This window comes from Euprymna scolopes, chromosome 2 (assembly GCF_053919585.1).
Source record: "Euprymna scolopes isolate OS-2025 chromosome 2, ASM5391958v1, whole genome shotgun sequence".
NCBI lineage: Eukaryota > Metazoa > Mollusca > Cephalopoda > Sepiida > Sepiolidae > Euprymna > Euprymna scolopes.
This window is the reverse complement of record NC_136483.1, coordinates 105,453,438-105,470,734: the sequence shown is the minus strand read 5'-3', so window position 1 is coordinate 105,470,734 and position 17,297 is coordinate 105,453,438. Positions and strand designations below refer to the sequence as shown.

Sequence of the window (17,297 nt, the reverse complement as noted above, 5' to 3'; positions counted from 1 at the left end):
TCATACTTTTTACCATTATCTTTAAAGAAGGTTTCAGCAATGGAGAAAACATACGGAAAAAAAAAATTAACTTTCTTTAAAAATGTGGAATTGATATCGTACACCAGACTGGTTATCCTTCATCAATTAATACTGAGAAATGTAAAATAAAATGACTAAACATAGACTGTCCTCAATTGTATTTAAAAAATGGATGATTTTTCTGCAATATCATTTAAAAATATAATAAACACTTAACATCTTGATTTTATGTTTTATTTTATTTTCAAAATAGGCTTTCAAAAATATAGTAATGCCAATTTCCACAATGTCTCTAATAAACATTTTATTAAATAAATTTGTTTTATTTGCAAAATGCAGCATAGAAATCTTCATATTCCTGTGATTTCATTCGTTGTTGTTTTGTTGGAAAGTGCAGCAATTTTCCTAGTACTCAACTGTCACAGTTTTTGTTTTTAGATATTCATTCAGGGCCTCTTCACCTAAAAAAACAGAAGGAAAATAAATATACTACAACAGTAATATGTAATAATAAATCAGTAAGACTAATATAAATATAATTTATAAAACTTACTATGTGTTTTCCATCATTTTATTTAGTCTTCTAATTTATATATCTATATAAGTGACCTTGTTTGTATGTGTGCATGGAACTGTCTCCACCAAACTACTGTCAATTTTTGTCTACATACTTTATATATTGAGTTTTAAGTATGTCCAATAGCATTTTTTTCTTTGTTACTGTTAAAAGCGATTATATATTTTGTTTCTGACATTTTAAGAAAGAGGTAAAAAAACAAAAAAAAAACTGATGAAACCTAGAATATTGCTAAAATCATTCTGTCAAAGACCTCATTCTCTCCCTGAACGCCCCCCCCCCCCGATGAGAAGTTTGGGTTCTGCATAAACTAAAATACAAGAGTATGCTACTCCATAGATTAAATAAAGGGTGGCATTTGAAATTCTGTGCAGATTCCCAAGCTCGACAGATTCAACAAGATTCATTTGTAGAGGATTGGAGATTACATTGGTCAAAATGCGTGAATAATACTCAAGAGGAGAGCAGTAGTCCAGATAATCCAAAATCTTTAGGTTGTCTCAATGATTGCGAAGGCAAACCCCAGCTGATATGAAAAATTGTCTGAAACAATGGAATGATGCACGTGAACAAAACAATGCACCATTCCTCAGAATAATGACTTCATCAATAATTCATTGTATTTAGTAGCTTGAATTACTGATTACTACATAGCCATGAAGAATGCCATTGTGACATTCAATAATAGCTACACTTCATATTAAGCTTGATCTTGTGTCATATGCGATCCTAGGGTAAGGGGAGGGCAGATAAACAAGTAGATGCAAAGAGGGTAAAATCCATAATACACAATAACCTACCAAGATCTTTTCCGAATCCAGATTGTTTGAACCCGCCAAAGGGAGCAGCTACATCGGTTTTGTTATAAGTGTTTACAAATACGGTTCCAGCAACGAGTTGGTCAGCCACATTCAGAGCTTTGTTGATGTCTTTGGTAAAAACTCCTGATGCTAGACCATATTCTGTTCCATTTGCACTACGTAAAGCCCCATCAATATTTCTGCAATAAGAAAAAAAAAGGCAACATAAATTATAAATGAGCATCAAAACTTGTCTGTCTTTAAACAATGCTAATATTTCCTTTGTTGGATTCTTTACAAGTTTGGTGCTAATATTTAGTTACAATTTTTTTCCGGAGATCTTCAGTCCAAAATGGATACGTACAATATAACCTTTTTTTCGATATTTTCATTTTTTAATGTCTTGATTAAACTGTACAAGTACTAATTTTTTTTTAAACTTTTAATAAATTTTTTTTCTACTTTTAATAAAAGTTAAACAAAAAAAAACTTATTAAGTGGTAACCGATTAGTAAAAAAAAAAAAAAAATAAATAAATTGTAAGCATAAAAATAGGTGTTCTAACTTAATCCTGATTTGATGATTTCAAACATGTTTACTCATCACCTCTAATTTTTGAGATGTACATGTACATACCTGAAGCCACAATCACTCTCCCATGAAGAATCGTTCCAAACATGTCTTGTCCAACAAGGTAGAAACAATGACCAGTCAAGAGAAGTCTTTTCTGCTTTGCTGGACAAGACACGCCTGGTGATGATTCATCATGGTGGAGCGGCTAGAGCTGGATTTTCATGAATTTCAAATAATTAACTCAAATATGCACAGTTATTTTATTTTAAATAAATACTTGGCGAAGAGAGAGAAAGCTTAACCTAGCAATTTTTATGACTACATTTTTGCAGGTGTACATTTTGCTACCAAATGAATTCTAAAAATTCAGTTCAAATAAAGCCTCCAGCATACCATTCTAGCCTCTAATCCTTTTACTTCCATGACTATATGTTGCTTTTGAACTTTGAACTTCTGATAGGTTGCTTCATTGCTAAACTTTCAGATTGGATGGGCACATCTTAATAATAAGTATGTTCTTTATAGAAAAATACTTTTGGATGATGCAATCTCTGACCTTCATCTATTTGAACATGGAAATTTTTATATTAAACTCGAAACCTAGACGGAATTGAACATTCAATTATTACTACAGGCGATAATAATGAAGAATAGCATAAAAACTAGTACTTCTATCTGGTCATGTCTGACAGAACAAGCCGAGTATGCGGGGTCTCCTTCACCGAGTGAATGATTTTGAGGCAATTTAATTCCTATAATAACCCCTAGGGGAGCAACCAGTGTTATCCCAGAAAACCCATAAAAAATTTACTTTCACCATGCCTAATATTTGTGCAAAATTTAAAAAATTCAAGGTGTGGTTATTGAGAAAAGTGCGAACAGATGAACAGAAGTGAATTACTAGGTCCAATCCCTCCTTTGTCAGGGAACCAATAAAAATAATCAACACCTGTGAATTAGATAAAGGATTAAATTTTGTCCAGGTTCCCAAGTTTTAAAATATTTACTTGAAGCTCAGAGTTTGTGAATGAAACAAGATAAGAGAAGTCTGAATATCCAAATTATCAACTTTCATCTCAGAAATTCTATAAAAACAAATGCAGTGGTTGCACTGAATTGATCTCGTCTGCCAATTGCAATTCTAGAAAAGTGCATATGCAGGGTCTCATGCCTCACACCTAGCAAGAGATGGCCATACAAATTCAAAACATACATAAAAGGTTACTTTAACTGGCATTGAACCACAGGGGAACAGGGATGGACTGGCACGAGAGAGAGAGAGGAGGAGGAGAGAGGGATTTTGGAAAAGAGGCTTGTTGTGTTTTAGAGAAAAATAAACAAACAAAACCAGGCAAGTTTTGTTATGAAATCATTGGTATCCTAAAAGACTTACCCATCAATAAACTTTGAAATAATCATAACAGGTCCAAAAGATTCTTCTTGAGCAATAAACATATGATCTTTGACATCTGTAAAAATGGTCGGCATCATGAAAAATCCTGAATAAATAAAAAAGAATTTTGTTAGAAAAAAAAGTTCATCAAAATAACGTTGGATAATTTTTTTTTTAAAAGACATTGGATATTATTCGTTTTTTAAAAGTTGAAATTATAATCCCTACATAGAATTAAATCTAGAATATATCTTGACTAATGCATATATCCACTAGACGATGTGTCTGTAAACCCAAAGTATTATGAAGCATACAGCAACAAAGATGGGGAAATAATATTGCATCTCAAAAATATCATCAAATGTAAAAAAGAAACACAACTTCTCTTATATGATTTATGTAAAACTCAAAAACTACTAAAGATTCACCTACAGAGCTTATATATATATATATATATATATATATTTAGTAAAGTCTCGGGCAGAATATGGGCATATGCTTTTGAATATTCAATCTTTTCAAAGATGTCAGGCAAGAGATAGATTTTAAAAGAAAGATGTCCCGTACACTTTTTAACTCTTCTATTTTGTTGTCCATGCAATGTTGGGTAGGCATGCTAGTCTATTATTAAAAGCAAAGTTACTTTTTCATTTGTCTGTATTTGAATAAAACTCAGAAACTGCTAAAGATATTCTCATGTTACATATTTTAATTGAGAGTACTGATCCAGAACCTGACCCAATGCTATATCGGCATTTTCTAAGAGTTTATGGTAAGCAGCCAAGAAAGTTGCCAGAAAAAGTCTATGTAAACAGTGCCAGATGATAACTTCAAAATGCTAAAAATAAAATTTTAACACAAGAAGCTAAGATTTATCATGAGTTTAATCAAACAAAATATTTTTTATTTTTCTCAAAAGTAAATTAAAAAATTTTATCAAATACTTCAAAGAAAGATATTTTTTTTTTCAAAGAAAATTTTCAATAAAATTATTTTTTTAGTCTTGTAATGCTGAAAAGAAATTTTTATTTTCATGGAAACAACTATGATAACATTTTTTTTTCAAGAATAATGTCACAGCTTATTGGATAATAACATCTACTTTTTCTGGCGGCTTAGCATAAACTGCCAGAAGATGTCAACAAGACCTCAAGTCAAGTTCTAAATCAGTACTGATTCAGCATGGTACCAAGCTGATTATATTAAAAAAAAAGAAATGGTTTCAAGCCTAACACTAAAAAAAACTCCATATAAGTTTTATAAAGCACTTCAAAATGGCAAAATTGAATCTAATCAGATTATTAGTTTACAAATTACAGTTAAGTAAAGCTGAAATAACTATTCTTTCAAGAAAGTAGAGTTTACTTTTGCTTCTTTTATTTTGTCCTTTAGTTCTCACATTCCAAGATATTTCTGACAAAGAGGGAATAATTGCTGTTTTCTGGGTTGGTTGATTGGTTGGTTGGTTGTTCCTATTTACAATGCCTCCCCACGGGACAGAGTTAGACATCAGGGTCGTTTTTTAACGTGGAGAAAAAGAACAAAAATAAAAATTGTCTTAGTCGTGAAGGATTTCTCCTACACTGACAGAGAACAAGAAATTGAAGTGCAGCATCTGAAGAACAGATACTACACTTTGATCTTGTCCCGAATGGCATATCAACCCATTTCAGGTTATTTAATGCCGAATCCAAAAATTTTAATAGAATATATTTGTTGTTTTCAGTCGGTTTCTATTCAACCCATAATTGGGACCCTAACAGGTACTACCACTCTGGGTCAGAGTGGACCTGGGAGCAATGGCCATTAAAAGGTGGCTCCACACTCCCTAAAGCCCGCAAGCTGGGGCCTTCACCACTGGATATAGTTTAAGGTCATATCCAGGACCTTCTGGGTTGGAATCTATCCATTTAACATTTATTTTTTTCTAGTTTCTGACTTTGAAGTAATATTCTTTTTTTTCTCCATCTCCTTACATCAAGTGGCTTCATGCCTTGTCTGGAGCGATTTCCAGTAAAAAAAACCAAAAAAAAACTCTTACACATTTTCAAAACAATTAAGAAAAATTAGCATTTTGTGTGTTCATGGAGCATTGCTTTCTGATGAGTGAAAATAGTAAGCAAAGCAATGATAAATGTTATTCCAACTTTGCTTCATTGGAAACAAAACAAAAAAGCCCCAAAACCCTACAAATTCGTTTTGGTTAATTATAGATTTAAGTTGAGTGAGTTATGTCTTATTTCCTCCTCTCAAACAACCTTATTTATATTTCTATATAAATAAGGGAAAATAAAAAATAAAAATAAAATATATAATATATATTATAAAAAAATCAAAATAAGAGGAAAATTATTTCCAACTCGCATTTAGGTAAAAATGCACTTTCTTAAATAATTGAATTCATTCAAGACGTATCGCAAAAACAAATAACATATACGTAAATCGTGATATACCCGAACAGTCAGCGAGGTGGACGAGGGGTAAGGGTTTAGGCTTCTTACCATGAGGTCCCGATTTCAAATCCCGCTAGATTCAGCCACTCTGATGAGTCATAGACGACGAAACACGTGTCAGTGGATAATTATATTTTAAAAATAATATATATATACACCGCTCCCCATGTGGGGGTACCAAATTGGTGAAAGGGAAAATTATTCCCAACTTGCATTTAGGTAAAAATGCACTTTCGTAAATAATTGAATTCATTCAAGACGTATCATAAAACAAAAACAAATAATATATCTATATAAATAAAGTATGTATATATGTTTATATATTTGTTACATACAGGATTCAGTCCTAAACCAATTAATCAATCTATGAATTTTGCAACACATGCAAATAGGTTGGTAATGTCCTTGTGAAAACTCAGATATATTCGATTTTTGTGAATTTTTAACAAAAACATCAATTAAACATTCCCCCAAATAATACTCAGTTACTGCACCTTATAGCAAGGGTCTATACAAAATATCAGTCAGATCGACCCAGTAGTTTTCAAGAAAAAGTGAAACAGACAGACAGACTAAAAGAGAGTTTTCTTAATTTCTACAGAAATGTCCAGTTCTTTTCTTCCTTTACCTTTACAATCAACGCGTTTGCCGCCATAAACGAGTGTGGCTCCTTCTTTGACGCCAATCTCACAGTACTCTATAAGTTTTTGCAGATGTGCCTTGTGGTTTTGGGGACCATGTTCGACCGAACGATCCAGTGGATTTCCAATCTTCATCTTCTCGACTTCCTTGATCTGCAAAGGGAGATAAATATGTGGAGAAATAAAAGAATTTAATTTACTCTTCATTTATTTTTTGTGTCCACCTCAAATTCATAGAGCGAATGCGGTATCATGGTGAAAACGTCTAAAAGTTTTAAAAAAAGATTATAGATCAGCACGACCTTTATTTTATTGACCTTTACCTAAATTTTTTATGAAAATTTTGTTTTGAATAAATATAAGCCTTCTGCCAACATTCATATCTGTGGTTCACATGTGACCCGATGGGGACCGGGCGATGCCGAGTGACCTTGCTAGTCGACATGAATTCAGAAGAATTTGCACGGCTGAATTCTAATGATGATGATGATGGTTTGATGTTGTTTAAACAGAAATGTCAATGGGATTTTGTCAGAAAGAGAAAAAACAAATGATAATTGTTCTTATCTTATTGCTGTTATATATCTGTTAACAACGGAAAGGTTGTTTTTAAAATCTCTGGAGCAAGATGAAGACACCCAGATATCTTAGCTGACAGCTTGGGGTGGGGGTCGGGGAGTGAGGGTTGCTGCCAGACATTGTTCGACCTGGGGTGACTAATCACGCCTAATTGGTAATAAGTAAAAACCTCAGTGCAGGTGGGGGTTGAGGTTTGGTAGGGATAAGCTCTAAGAGAAAGAAAGAAGGTGTTTGTAACCACTCTCTGAAAGAGAGGTGGGGGGAAAAAGGGGTTGGATTTAGAAAAAGGAATTCTAAATGGAGAAGAGTCGTAACCAGCAAACCGAACGGCTGGGCTAGTCAAACGCTCCCAGTTTGGGAGCCCTTCAGGGCTTGATGTTATGATGGGAACTAGCCTGTGTTAATGGGAACTCTGTGACTTTACTGGTCTGGTCTTACATCGTTCACTGCTATAGCCAGTCACCTCAAATTAGATAGTAGTTGCTGTGAAGTAATGAAATTAACAAATATTTTGTTACTGTTATAACCCAGAGTTCTGTTTGTTGTGGTGAGGACTCTTGATTTTTCAGCAAGCTACAAGGACCAGCGGAGTGATTGATGTACCCGGAGACTCCCTACACATGGAAGAAAGACGATTCGATTGAGAGGAAAAGCGCCCCTCCATGAAAACACAGTGGGTAAGGACGATCAACAGGCCAACTTGTAACGAGACAAGGTACGATCAAAGGACACCTGCCACATCGGTAATGTTATAAATGGTGCCGGATCGTACATCGGTATACATGGTGGAGCTTGGATAGGGCTAGATTATCTAAATAGACGCCTCAATAGGAATTTATTCACATTAAACCTGAAGACAACCATGTTAGAGTCAGCTGGAAAGTAGACAAACGATATTGTCTTCCACAGACAGACAGCTCTAGGAAAAACTTTGCCTATGGAATTTTCGTTTAGTTTTGGGCACAGATAGGGAGTGAGGAAAGTGGTTGGTAGTTGTTTTAGCTAAGCAGGTATTTGTTGTGAACGTTTTATGGGGAGGGATCATAGATTGGAGCCCAGTCGAACACCTACCATAAAAGTATGGATAAAGTAGAGACAGATTCGCAACATCTCTTCTGTAAGAAAGAGGGAGTAGGGAGGCGAAAAGGTCATCACCCACGAAATTTTGAAGAGGATCCTGTACCCTGTGAAGGAAAGAAAAGATGCTTTTTGGGGCTAACCTCAAAAAATTCCAACAAAAACTAAACAGCCAGCCATGGTACATTACTAAGTGTGCAATTGCTCATAGAAACCACTATTTCAGTCACTATCAATGGAATAGAAGCTCTGAAACTAGTGATGGGACGATTCCAATATTTTTCCCGATTCCGATACAATTACAGATTCCGTGCTAAATTCTTGATTCTGATACAATTACCGATTCTGATTCTTTATAAGTCTCTTATTATTTAACTATAACATTGTTATTTTCCCCGATCCTCATAAAAAAACACATGTTAAATATGCAGATATTTTCCTAAACGTCAAAATACACTTTTGGAGAGTGAGCTATTGATTTTAGCTTCACTGATATTATAAAATCAATAAATGTTTATTATTTTATTATTATTACCAGCAATGGAAGATTTTACTTTAAACAAAATCAAAAAAAAAAGACAATTAAAGGAATCATTTTGGCATCGGAAAATAGGCATCAATTTTTCTGATTCCGATACCTTTAATCATCCCAACACTATCTGAAACCAAAGCTGCCTTTAAAACTGCCCACAATTGCTGCAAATGGGTCATAGATAATACAGAAGAATCTTAGACGCAATGCGTTATTTTGGAAAGTACCATGAATAAATGTCCTTTATTTCAACAGAAAAAGCAGTGTCCAATTTCTTCTTTTGTATCTTTGTGACTATCTCTACATGTAATGTGTGTGTTCGTGTTGACATGTAATGACAACGTTACAAACGTAACGAGCAACTAACCAACTTACCACTCGTTTCACAAACTCGTCATGGATGGTTTCTTCAACAAAGAGTCGACCAGCTGCAATACAGTTCTCTCCCTTGTTAAAGAATACGCTGCTGCAACCCTAGAAAAAAAAATGGGATATGATCAGTCACATGGAGATATAATAAAAGAAGTTTTTTGTGGCAAACATTTAAATCATTTACCTAGAGCAAAAAGGTCATAATATTTGCATACAATTAGAGATAAATGGCTGTCATGCATAGAGATTCTATAGAAGTTATGTTCACTCCAGATAATAGAGACCTTCAGCAGTCAGTTTTTATGTCCAAAGATTAACAGCTGATAAGTTTTGAGTGGTATTGTGATCCAACTGAATTGGAGAAAGACAGGCAGGAGGAGAAAAGATTTTGGTTTCTGTGTGTCTCAGAATTGACAAACTGTATTTGGTTGAAAAACAAGTTTATTTGTATGTTAAGTAAAAAAATCAAGTATCATTTTAATTTCTCAAAATAAAACATCAAAGGAACATTCTAAATATGGAGTTGAGCAGTGAGATGTCTGTTCACATTACATTTAAAGTTTTGCATGTTAGTACAGCTGGGGAAGCATAATACAGGGAGAGAATTCTAAAGTCTAGCAGTTTGAGGAAAGAAACTTTCAGAGTAGAATCCTCTCGAGTATCTGCGGACCTGTACAGTGAAGAGATGATGATTTTGTTGCTTACCGGGTTTGTCAAGGTTATTTACATTGAGGGGACACTAGTGCTACGAGTTGATTGGAGCAAATTCCATTAAAGTACTTGTAAAACAAGCATAAGGATACAATATTGTGATGGGACAGGGGTTGGAGTTTGGTTCACAGTGTGGGATCTATTAGATTGACGATTCCTTTTTTGAACCCTGTCCAAAAGAGAGAGACTAGTGGTTGATGCACTAGCCCATATTTGGCAACAATATTCCATGTATGGGTGAATCATGGCTGTGTAAAGCTGTGTGATGCTATCAGTTGTGAGTATTTTTCTAGCATGGTAAAGGAAGCCTACCTTCTTTGCAGCTACCTTGGCAATATCTTCTATGTATTTGCTCCAAATCATCTTACTTGTGAATGTTAGCTCAAGGGTTTGAATACATTTAATATAATTCCTACCAAACTGAATAATAACTTTCACAGCCATATAACTAATTTATTCCCCTTTAATCAAACTTTTGATATATAACGTTATAATGTGACCATATGGGGCACCGGACAACGCCGGGGGACCTTGCTGGTGGATTGAGAGACAGACGACCTCCTGGGTGACCCTTTTAACACGAAATCAGGAGATTTTACATTGTTGAATCTAACATGATGATGATGAGGATGATGATGATGATGATGATGGAAGAACAGGGAAGTTGTGTTAGTTGAAGGTTTTAAGTAGACACCATAAATATATATTTCCCAAGCAGTGAAAGGTTGACACTATGTTAATTGAGAGACTTCCAGAGAAGGCAAGATAATCGCCTGTCAGGTGGTCAGTTAAATTGTAATCAACCATGAAAACCACTCGAGAAAAACATTCCATGACGGATGATAAATGAAAGACGAAGGAAAGAAAAATGTTTATTGCAAGACCGCAAGCAATATAAATGCTGGAGTCCCCCAGGGGTCAATCCTGGGCCCAACTCTCTTCCTGATCTACATCAATGACCTCCCTAAACACATACTTAAATCATTCGTTGACATCTATGCTGATGACACAACCATCTACGGCAACACATCAAAGGCTGTAAATGACAAAGTTCTCTCTGATTCTCTATCCTCTGATCTCGAGCGCGTGGTTCAGTGGGGGAAGATGTGGCTGGTTACCTTTAATGCATCCAAAACCAAACTCCTATCCTTACATCATCAACGCTCTGATCCCCAGCTGGCATCAATTGTGATGGATGGCTCTCGTCTGGGTGAGGCTCCGTGTTTTGACAAGCTTCTGGGTTTGACCTTTACTCCTAATCTGAAATGGAACACGTACATCAAGTCTGTTGCCAAGGTCGCTGGAAAGATGGTGGGATCCTTCTACCGCTCCAGAAGATATCTCACTACTGATGCAATTATCTATCTATATAAAAGCCAAGTACGTCCAAGGATGGAATACTGTTGCCATATCTGGGCAGGAGCTGCTAAAAACAGCCTATCCTGCCTTGACAGAGTACAAAATAGACTTCGTGGCTTAGTGGGGGATGCCCTTTTCTCTACCCTGCAACCTCTCTCCCACAGAAGAGACGTTGCGAGCCTGTCCTTGTTTTATCGTTATTTCCATGGCAGATGCGCGTCTGAACTCCAGTCTCTGGTCCCCCCTCGCCAATCTTTCATGAAAACACCCGTCTAGCTGAATCCACTGTGAAAAATTTCCCCCACTCTATATCTGTGCCTAAATCAAGACGCGGATTCCATGAACAAAGCTTCTTTCCTAGAACTGCACGTCTGTGGAACTCTGTTCCGTCTGCCTGCTTCCCTCCGGACTACAACTTGGATGTCTTCAAGTCCAATGTTAACAAATTCCTAATGAACCGCCCCCTTAAGTAAACACTTCAGCAAATCTCCTCACTAAATTAATGTACCTTATCCCTGAGTGGCTTCCGGGCCTTGATAAGTGGTGGTCACTGTGTAAAAAAAAAAAAAAAAAAAAAAAAAAAAAAAAGACCGACTGGTGATCATAAAATCGGACTTTAAGGAATATTACATCTGATAGTGAAACCATTACCGATATAGTAATTCAGTTTTGCCATGATTACTAACGATTTCAAATAAGGAGAGGAAAACCTTTTTTTTTCTCTTCGATAATTTTAAAGGTTGTCTTTTTTATTTATTTATTTTTTTCTTCTGCGTCAGGGCATTCAGAGATCGGTGGGAAATACTTGGGAGGCAGAACGTTACTGGACCCAGTGAATGGGTTGGCTCTGATTGGCTGCGGACTGTTTGTATTGAGTAGGTAGAGTTACAACCAACCGATTCCAATATAACGACGACATTTGAAGCAGAGAACACACAAACTGCCACGCGTCTTCGGCGACCCCTCTCCCATTGCAACCTGGTTGAGATGTGCTCTGTTTTATTTTCTAAGTTGATCGTTTTCTCAAGTGTAAACCGACGATAACAGAAGAAGAACTTTGTTAGCAAATGAATGCCCTTAAAACTTGTATAAGTGACTAACGCATTTGTGTAATACTATTTGTGACGTTTAATGCAATAATTATTTTACGTTATGAAAAAAGTTAATCCTTGACTTCTTTCGTTTGTTTGGAAATGCAGTCTGTTTTTAGATCGGCCCTATTGACAGGTTGGAAGCTGGACCAAGATTAGAGACAAGTGAGCGAACCACGGTGACGGGGACAAATCCTACTACTAGACGGAGACAAAAGGTGATGCCACAGGGATTGGAGCCAGTTGCACCTTTCTTCCAAGCCTGTGCATCTGTTCTGGCCCTATATATATATATATATATATATATGCACCTACAACCACAGCAAATTACATGCTTCTTGTAAATAAATATTGCTTGATATTTTAATGCTGACAATTGCATGAATATGTGTGTGATCGTCCCACCTGTTGTGCGAGTCTAAAGTTGTTAACTCATCCAGTCAATGCTGCAACAAAGAAATTCTCCCTACAAAACAAAACTCGCCAGCTTAGCTTATAAACAAATAATAATTTGGATATTAGAAGTGGTACTAGCTATTTGCAGAATGATTGTTTTGGCTGATCAGAATAAAACACACAAGTACCATTAACACAGTCATTTAATGAGCCTCAAGGAACCCATAGAAGCACATTTGCTCAACCGCTCGGCAACTCTCGGGAAAATCAATTCCCTTTGTTGACTGTTCAACTCCAGCTCTTCCTCCTCTTCTGGAGATCCGGCTCTGATCGCCTCCCTTTCCTATCTCCTGAAGTCTTTTCACTTCTGACTAATGCTTTTGTTAGTGATCACCATTCGACCACCCAAAAAGTTAACATCCAGACAGTTTATATTCATAGGGGTGTATCTGAAGATAATCTTTGTACATTGCTTTTTACACAAAGGCCGGTCCCAGTATGAGACTTTCCCATTCAATGAGGTATCTGTTCTTCGAACAAAGAAAATATCTCTTGGGTGATCAGACTCCAGCCAGAAATATTTTCGGTTCTCTGTACATCCCCTTTCATCCTTTAGTCAAGCATATATCACCTGCAACATCTGCCACTAGTATGCACCATGAAAATATATTTACAATTATCCTTTTGATTTCATGTTTGTGTTTTTTTACTAACTCACAAAACTTGGCCAGAATCCAATCTAGAACATTTCTTAACTGACACATATATCCATTTAACAATGTGCCTAGTTGGAGAATCTATAATGATTTAAAAAATTTTTATAAACTAAACTAGCTGTACTCATGCAGCATTGCCTTGTATTATTTTTATTATTATTTTTTTTCTTCTGTTTATTCATCCCAAACAAGGCACAGTGCCACTAAGTCCTAAGGGGCTACTAATAGGGACCAGATTTGCAGAGAGTTGGGTAGTGAGATGTCTGTTCACATTACATATAAACTTCTGCATGTCACTAGCGGGGGAAGCAGGGGCCTGGGAGGGAATTCCAAAGTCTAGCAGTTCGAGAGAAGAATCTATTTCAGTAGAAAGCTTTACAGCATCTATGAATATCTACAGTTTAGGGGCGGGATTTTGCTGCTTATCTGGTTTATAAGGGGTATTTACATTGAGGGGGTACTAGTGCTATGCCCAAAATTGTTTTGTAAATATTTCTATATGCTATAAACACCTTTTTTAAACAATTCAGTATTTCAGTTTAAAAAAGCACATAAGGAACGGTAACTCTTACGAAAAGAATAAGAGTTATCCTCCTTAGTTGATTTTTCTTTTTTTCAAAGTGTTTATTTAAGCATGTTTCCATATTAGAAAACTGCCTCACTAGATTATTATTTATAAATAAATTGTAGTAAAGTGCATTAGATTATTGCCAATAACATGGTACAACAATAACAAATGAACACTTGTTGGTTAGAACTCATTTGTTAGCTTGAATGTTATTTAGGTCCAACTTTCAAAAGCTGGCCAACATAATTTTATGCATCAGATATCACCTACTGTTTTCCTCATTTTTTTTGTTTTTGTCATTTCCTCAAGGTTTTGTACATTGTACTCTTTCATTTCAATTTGGGAGTTGATAAAAATTATTTAGAACAGTGCAGCAACTAAATTTAAATCTAACGAAAAGAATACTCGCCCCAGGGCGGATAAAATTAATTCCTCCGGACAGAAGTTCTGTACGACTTTTATGTCCTCTTATGAAGATTAAAATCATCATATACAATTATATTAAACCTTATGTCTATAAATCTTTATACCAATTTTGATTCTATAAAATGTCTAAAATTCAAGCCTTAAGCTTAAGGGGTATAAAGAAGAAAGTGAAATTCAGGGAATCTTACTTATTTCATGTCTAATTATTATAGACTAGTGGGGGGAGGAGCGCTCGACCTGGCCCTGTCGTAAAATATGCTTAAATATATTTTAATTCATACACATTTTCTATTTATTATTACAGAGCCCATTCTCTGATTAATATTATATTGTACCTAAGATATAGTATGGGTTTCAAAAGTTAAAAAAATAATGACTTGGGCGCCATCAGCTAGAATCAAAACCAAAATATTTAGTGCTCCAGCCATGTTCCTACCGTGTGAGTGAGTGAGTTTGTTTAACGGCATTTCAACCTCTAAGAGTCATTTAATGCCAAAAAAGTTTTGTTCATATAATAGGTTTTCAGTTTCTTGTAAAAATATTTTAAGTTTCTTGAAAAGTTTATCTTTTGAAGCAAGATGCTTTAGGTTTTCTGAAAAATTGCTGTAGTTGTAAGAGGCTTGTTTTTCTAAAGTGAATTTTACTTGTTTACTTTATAGGAGTTTGAATACATTTGTTTCTTTTAAATAGTTTATGATTTGTTGGGGTTCCACTTCTTGGAACACTTTTCTAATGTTTGTTGTTTTAAAATATTTCTTTTGGGCGTGTTTGTGTTTTCTACATTCTGTCAGTAGGTGTTTGTTAGTTGTTGGTTGCAGAGTGTGCAATTTGGTGTTTCCTCCGCTTTGATTAGGTAGGAATGAGTTAATTTTGTATGTCCTATTCATATTCGGTTTAGTACAATTTCTTCTCTTCTTCCCTTAAAAATTTTTTGTTTTTCGTTTTTAATTATTGGTTGGTGTTCATGCAATTTGTTTGCAGTGCATTTGTTTTCTATATATTCGTTGATTTTTCTTTTTAGGCCTGTGTGTGGTATTTTAATTTTTTTCATTTGGTGGTTTGTGGCTTCTTTAGCCAGTTTGTTTGCCTTTTCATTTCCTGAGATGCTGATATGGCTTGGTATCCAGGCTATTATAATTTTTTTTTATTGTTTTTTTTTTCGGTTATTTTGTTGTATTCTTGTATAATTTCTGTGATAAAAGGGTGTTCAGATTTTTCTTCAAGGGCCATGATACAGGATAGGGAGTCTGTATATATTATGAATTTTTGTTCGTTGATGTCTTTGATGTGTTTGAGAGCTATTTTGATGGCCTGCAGCTCGGCTGTATATATTGAAGCCTTGTTGGGCAGTCGTATTTGATATTGATTTTATCCATCTGTGCATGCTGCACTTGTTCCATTCATAATTTTAGACACATCGGTGTATACTTTTATGTATTCTGCGTATTTTTCTCTTAGTTCTCCACAGTTGCTTCTGTTTGTTATATTATTTGTAATGTTTTTCTTGTAAGCAGTAAGTGTTAGGTCGGATTTTGGTTTGTGTAATGTCCATGATGGTCTGTCGTTTATTTTTTTGAGTAATTATATTGTTGGGGTTTTCATTGATTTGATGTATTATTTCTTTAATTCTGTGTCCAAAGGAGGGTATACTTTTTGGTTTCCCTGAATAAAAGTTTGTACATTGTGGGTTGAAGGTAGTTTTGTATGTTGGGTTTTCGGGGTTGCTTTGTAATTTTATTGCGTATTGTAATGCTAGTTTTTCCCATCTTAAATGCAGGGGTAGTTCTTAAGCTTCTACATGAAGGCTTTCCATTGGGGAAGTTCGATAGGCTCCCAGGCTAAGTCTTAAACTTTGATTCTGTATTGTTAGTAGTTTGTCTTTGTAGGATTTGTAAGTAGAGCTGTATATGGCACAACCATAATCCAGTTTGGATCTGATATGTGAGCTGTATATTTTGAGCATTGTAGCTTGATCTGCTCCCCAATCTAATTTTGATACTATTTTTAAGATATTTATTGCTTTTAAGCATTTTTGTTTTAATTTGTTAATGTGCTCCTTGAAGCTTAGTTTATTATCAAAAATAGAAATTTGGTATGTTGTACTACTGGTATTAGTTTCCTATCTAGTTTGAGCTGTGGGTCAAGGTGGTATTTTCATTTCTTACAAAAGTGGATACATGTGGTTTTGCTTTTGGACATTTTGAATCCATTTTGGTTAACCCAAAGATCTATTTTGTTAAGGCAATGTTGCATTTGTCTTTCGATAGTTGGCATATTTGGTGATCAGCAAGTTATTGAAAAGTCATCAACAAATGTTTTTTCGAATCCCATGTTAACATTTTCGATTATACCGTTGATTTTAATTAGAAAGAGGGTGGCAGATAGTACACTACTCTGTGGTACCCCTGTTTTTTGTGTGTATTGATCTGATGTTGTATTTCCTAAGCATACTTTAAATGTTCTATGGGATAGGAATTCTTGGATAAATTTTGCTAGGTTTCCTCTGATTCCCATATTATGAATATCTTTCCACGTGGTGTCATATGCTTTTTCGATATCAAAAAAGATTGAGACCATGTGATGGTTTCTTAATAGACCGTTACAAATATATGTTTCTAGTCGAATAAGTTGGTCGTTAGTACCTTGATTTTGTCTAAATCCGCTTTGGTGTGTAGAGATGAGGTAATATTTTTCTAAATGCCACATTAGTCTTGTATTGACCATCCTTTCTGTTGTTTTGCATATACAGCTTGTTAGGGTGATGGGACGATAATTGGTAGGGTTGGAGTGATCTTTTCCTATTTTAAGAATTGGGATGATATTGGAATCGAGCCAGTGTTTTGGGAAATTGTTAGTCCACCATATGTTGTTAATTATCTGTAAGAGAATGTTGGCATGTATTTTAGAAATTGATAGTGGATGTTATCTGGACTGGTAGCTGTACCTTTACTTTTATGGATTGCATTTTTTAGTTCTGTTATAGTGAAAGAGATGTTATAGTATTCTTTGTTA

General features: G+C 35.1%; 1 protein-coding gene across 3 annotated transcripts in view; it reads right to left on the bottom strand.

Annotated features, from left to right (window-relative positions):
- Positions 1-241: 241 nt before the first annotated feature.
- Positions 242-17,297, bottom strand: part of LOC145293959 (cytosolic 10-formyltetrahydrofolate dehydrogenase-like) — a 143,151-nt gene continuing 126,095 nt past the window's right edge. For all 3 annotated transcript variants that reach the window (XM_080140852.1, XM_080140843.1, XM_080140834.1), the window contains exons 20-24: positions 9,022-9,120; positions 6,446-6,611; positions 3,365-3,470; positions 1,399-1,598; positions 242-482 (exon numbers count right to left, since the gene is read on the bottom strand). In XM_080140852.1, the coding sequence (XP_079996978.1) occupies positions 427-482; positions 1,399-1,598; positions 3,365-3,470; positions 6,446-6,611; positions 9,022-9,120 (627 nt within the window). In that variant the 3' untranslated portion in view covers positions 242-426. The remainder of the gene's footprint in view (positions 483-1,398; positions 1,599-3,364; positions 3,471-6,445; positions 6,612-9,021; positions 9,121-17,297) is intronic.